At 37.5% G+C, this 5,750-nt stretch overlaps 1 protein-coding gene across 1 annotated transcript in view; it reads left to right on the forward strand.

Annotated features, from left to right (window-relative positions):
• LOC107703636 (tenascin-X-like) overlaps positions 1 to 5,750 on the forward strand; it is a 46,536-nt gene that overhangs the window by 27,705 nt on the left and 13,081 nt on the right. The window contains exon 7 of the mRNA XM_016506342.1: positions 3,390 to 3,512. Within this exon, the coding sequence (XP_016361828.1) occupies positions 3,390 to 3,512 (123 nt within the window). The remainder of the gene's footprint in view (positions 1 to 3,389; positions 3,513 to 5,750) is intronic.

Below are 5,750 nucleotides of genomic sequence, written 5' to 3' on the forward strand. Positions count from 1 at the left end.
AAGTCTTCTGTTGTTGGATGTAATAATGAACATAGCAGTCGTCATTTACTCCCGTCATCTGAGCCGCTGAAGACGCAGTGGATTACGTTTGTTTGTGAAGTGAATGCATCCCCGATCTACCTAAATGCGTTTATGTTCGCGCGAATCATTCGTGATCAGTATTGGGCAAGTTACTCTGAAAATGTAATCAAATTACTGATTTACGGATTACTCCTTTTAAAAGTAATCATGTTACTGTTCTGATTACTTTATTTCAAAAGTAATTAATAATAAGTTACATTACTAGTTACGTTACTTTTTTCTCCAAGAAATTCATGAAATCCCAGCATACACACTCCCGATAAGTATTTGTTATTAAAGCATCAACATTCACAGAACACTGTTATTTTTAACTAAAGCAAGCGACTGCTGCGTGCATGGTTTGGCAGAATGCCAGCAAAGAGCGCTGCATTTATAATCTCTAAAAGACATCTCAGTTCATCGCGATCTCACAAATCTCTGTTATAACACAATAAATATATGCATAATGCATCTTCAATAGATGAATAACAATTTATTTGTTTCAGATATTTTATATTTAGATATTTCTATTTTGCGGGAGTCCCGTGAATCATTTTATTCTCCCGCATCCCGCACACACACGAGTCTCTGCGTTACTGTTCTGATTACTTTATTTCAAAAGTAAATAGTAATTAGTTACATTACTAGCTACGTTACTTTTTTCTCCATGAAATGTATGAAATCCCAGCATACACGCTCCTGATTAATATTTGTTATTAAAGCATCAACATTCACAGAACACTGTTATTTTTAACTAAAGCAAGCGGCTGCTGCGTGCATGGTTTGGCAGAATGCCAGCAAAGAGCACTGCATTTATAATCTCTAAAAGACATCTCAGTTCATCGCGATCTCACAAATCTCTGTTATAACACAATAAATATATGCATAATGCATCTTCAATAGATGAATAACAATTTATTTGTTTCAGATATTTTATATTTAGATATTTCTATTTTGCGGGAGTCCCGTGAATCATTTTATTCTCCCACATCCCGCACAGTCACACACTCTGCACTCGCCTATAAAGTCTTATCCTGCGCTTCACTCTGTTGCTTCGGGTCTCGCGGGAGCAGGTCTCTAATCCACTGGCGCTCGACTCGACAGTGCTTGAGCTACATCCTTTTTACAATCTAGATTAGAAATCACTGCATTCTGTCAGCAATGTAATGCGGCAGTAACGTATAGAGACCTCGGCTTGTAACTATACTCTAATTACTATTTTGAAAATTATAACGCGTTAAATTACTAAAAAAGTAATCAAATTACAGTAACGCATTACTAAGTAATGCATTACTGCCCAACACTGTTCCCGACAATACAACTATAACTTAAGAACAAGCATATTCCCAATAACAACTGAGAGCTTAGGAACAAGCATGTTTCCAATACGACTAGACAGAACAAGCATGTCTGGTACCGGAGCAGAATCAACGTTGAACAGATGGCTGCATCCGAAACTGGAAAATGCTGCCTTTGGTGGACACATTTCACAGTAGGAAGGCATCAAGACATGTCGAATACAATGTTAGCTTCACTTCCTGCCTTCATTTGGTCGATATTTAAAGGCAGAATAGATGCATCCTTCGCTGCCTTGATACCCACAATCCTGTGTGTCCTATCTCGTGATGGTTGAGCAAAATAAAGGTTTCGTCTGAAGTTATTTCTAATGAGAAATCAGTATTATTAAGTAATTAAATATTCGCTTAGTTATCACCGAAGTTCGTTCTATTTTGTTGTAGATCATTGAACGTTAAGCTGCCTCAGAAGCATGTCCGATATCAGTTTCATGAGTTACCTTCATGAACAAACGCTGCCTGCGGAGTCATTGGCTGATAGGCAGCATGTCAGCAGCCTAGGTTTTCGGATGCAGATAACTTCAACTGAACAACGACCATTTACCATTTTCTCTTGGAGCTGCGCCGCAGCAGAGAGTACCTATAGTGTAGTATTGCATCATTCACTTCTCCGAAGAGTCTTCAGTTTTATCAGATTTATAGAGGATGATGTTATTTCATTAACATTGTCTGATTCAGGGGCCATTGCTGTGCTGGTAACCACTGATTAATGCAACAATTTATTTAGTTCATTTATTCTTGGTTAAAAGCAGCATCTGTGGCATGCTATTGATTATGCCAGAAAATAATTTCAACTGGTCCTTCTGTGTGTAAAAATTAAGAAAAATGAAATTAATTACATTTTGTAATAGTTATGTAAAATCAATATAAACATAGACTGATGCCATGATGATTCTGTCTGATTTGAACTAATGGTATTTTATTCTAAACGGGCACTGGAATCACACTCAGACTGCTAACTCACCTTTTTTGGTAACATAAATACAAGCTTCACATTTCTGCTTTTAAAGCATGGGAAATGCTTCCATTGTAAGTGCATTACTGTAAATATGTTTTTGTTCTTCTTTGAGGGATCAATCAAAATGATTTTCTGTGGTAATCGACAACATGCTGCTGATGCTAATAATAGAACTTATGGAGATTTACGTGTCCCATTCTGGGAATATTAACCTGAAATATTCCTTTTGATGACTATTCAGGAGATTCAAAATAGAGTTCTGGTACAAACAGTAAGATATATTCATGAGACAGTCCTGCTCATCACCATTTATCGCTGCTTTGATCTTCTCTCATCCAGGGTAAGATTACAGTCAGCAATCTTCATATCTCCCCTCATCACTCACCCTCAGTCTAGGGTAAGACCATGGTCACCCCCCTTGATTTCAAACAAACAGCAGTGGTTGAATCTCGTGTAAAATAACTTGTTCCATGTTGGCCAACAAGACACAAATTGTGTTGTTTTTAATGAAATCACTTAACGGCCGTTCACATTTCCTCCTCAGTGTCTTCACTTCCTCACTCATTTCTTCTTTGCATTTTTCTTCTCCTCTCCAGGTTCAAAAGAGCAGCATCAGCATCATAATATCACTCTTGTGTTTTCTTGCTCCTGTGCAGGATTTCATGTTAGTCATTAACAGTGATGTTTCTGTGGGGCTCTGTATAGGCGGTGGCCTATATAGTGTATATATGTTTCGACTGCACATATATACACTTATGTTTTCACTCAAATAACCGATAACCAGCCTTATTTCTGAGACACGTATGTAAGGGTTGTCACAGAGATGAAAGAATTGTGAATGCAATTAAACAAGTACTGCTTAACAATGTTTTATTCTGGTTTTGCATTCATTACTTTTTTGCATCAACTTTCTTTTGATTCTGACTTGTTATCTCCTGTCAGCTTATTTTTTTCTTCTGCCTTTCTCTTTTCTGTCTCTTTCTGATGTTGACCTGTATTTAATGTTCTGTACCCAGGCCCCGAGCCTCCATCCAATCTTGCCTTCAGCGATGTGACCGACAGCTCTTTCATGGTGTCCTGGACCAAACCGAAGAGCAAGGTGTCTGGATTCAAGATCACGTACACTCACGTGCAAGAAGGTAACGTAAACCTCAGAAAAAGAAAAAAAAAAAATCAGAAAACAGTACATAATTCAAGAAACTAGCTCAAAGTAATAGGAAATGGTCCTTTCTACAAAGAGGGGTACACAATTACTTCTTTAAGCTTCTTATTGTTGCATGCTTAATTACACTAAAAGTCTGATGGTTAGTTAAAGTAATATGTTCGTTACAGTAATGAGATTGGTGGTTACTTTAACATTTTACTTTAAAGTCTGCATGAAATAAAAATGTACACTATTTACTTTGTTAGCACACATTGCTAGTCTTGATGTGAACAATTCATCCGTGCAAGTTAATCCACCGAAAAAAAATTTAAAAAATGTCTTGGTAGTCTTTAATCAAAATCTGAAAAGTTACTCCAGAATGGCGTTCCTTCTCTGATGACATCAGAACCAAAACTCCATTGGTCACAGAAATGAAGAAAAAACCTTGGCAGAAACCAGGCTCAGTTGGGGGGGCAGTTCTCCTCTGGCCAGACGAAACCAGCATGGTGTAGTTTAATTCCAGGCTGCAACACAGGTCAGATTGAGCAGAGGACTTGTCTGGTTCCTGTGGTCTCGTGTTGATGATCGTCGAGGTGATGAGGTCTTCGCAGGGGATCTGTCTCTGGGGCTCCGCTGACATTCAGGGCACTTGAATGTTTTCACACAATTCAGAAGTTGATGAGGACAGTAAAAAGTAAAGTAAGCTCTAGTATGAGTCTTCTTTACAGACAGAAAAATTGGCAACAAAGATGGCAGATGATTTTCCCATGCAGTTGTTATCTCCCCCGAGCCACTTTTTGCCCCATCCTGGTGAGCCTAAAGTCATGGAAGCGATGCAAAATGTCTTTTGAAACATACCTGCTAGCAATGGGTCTCGATATTGTCCCAACGAAGTGGAAAATGGCCATACTCCACTGTCTAGGTGCCGAAGGACAGCGTGTTTTTTGCACACTCTGAAATGCGGATGATTGCGCTGCTGCGATGACACTGTTAAAGGGGTCATATGATGTGATTTCAATTTTTCCTTTCTCTTTGGAGTGTTACAACCCAGGTGAAAAAGACGTAGTATTAGATGTATTAAAAATATACTTGAAATACAAGTAGTATGTTTATAATACATTTGTATTCCCAACATACTTATTTGAAGTGCAATAAAAATATATTGAATTGCATTTTAATATATTTCTAAAAAGTATACTAGAAGTACTTTTGTATTAAATATATGCTTAGTTATACTTTTAAGGAATATGCTAAACACAAGCACAGAGCAAAAGAACAAGCGGGCTGTTATGGAAGATCACACACATCACAAAAACAAAAAGTTCTAACATGCTGTGAAACACACACATGAAGAGTCAGCGTATGAATCTCAACAACGGTGACAATCAAAAAAAATGTATAAACATATCGACTCTGAACATCACAAAACACACTACTAAAACTCAACACAAACACAAAAGCAAAAATAAAAGCACCTAGTAAGAAGTTTCAAAATCCGTAATTGTGATATAGCTATCGTAAATAACAAGAAACAAGTGGAAACCCACACTATAGTTTTAAAGATCAGCCACTGAACGAGATCAGTGAGTCAGGCCACAAAATGATGATTACACCAGCATCAATAAATAACCAGAACCATTCAATCACTATTTTTCTACACTTTTCTTGCTATAAGCCCTCCATCTGCGCCTTCGGATCCACCAGCTCTGTCTCCATCAGTCGCCCCCCAGATGTTGGCAGCCACGCCATCTAAATCTTGGCTCCTCCCTCGATTCTGCCGTGTGTTGTCAGCACTGGGATGCTCTGGGTCTGTGCCATGTGCCAAACACCATCTAAGCTGCCAGGGCATCATCGTCATCCTCCCATCACCATCCACACACAGCTATTCACTTATGCACTTTGTTTTTCAGTCTTTATGTCTTTTTTTTCTTCTGAAAATTGCATTGTAATTTTTATTTATTTACTAATGTAAAATTCTGTACTTTTTAGTAAGGCCGGTATAACTGAAATGTTCTACAAATGGAAAAGATAGCTCTTCCATAGCATTTCAGTCTTTTTTTATTTATGTTTTTTTATAATGTATTAAAATGCACTTGAGTATGGTTGTAGTAATACAAATATACTATAAACATACTTGTATTTCAAGTGCATTTTTTTATACATTTAATAGTATGTTTTGTTTTGTTTTTCACCAAAGTATATATGCTGCTGTCCTTTTTTAGTGTACTTTATG

The sequence above is a fragment of the Sinocyclocheilus anshuiensis genome, unplaced genomic scaffold, assembly GCF_001515605.1.
Source record: "Sinocyclocheilus anshuiensis isolate Anshui unplaced genomic scaffold, SAMN03320099.WGS_v1.1 scaffold1212, whole genome shotgun sequence".
In the NCBI taxonomy this organism is placed as follows: domain Eukaryota; kingdom Metazoa; phylum Chordata; class Actinopteri; order Cypriniformes; family Cyprinidae; genus Sinocyclocheilus; species Sinocyclocheilus anshuiensis.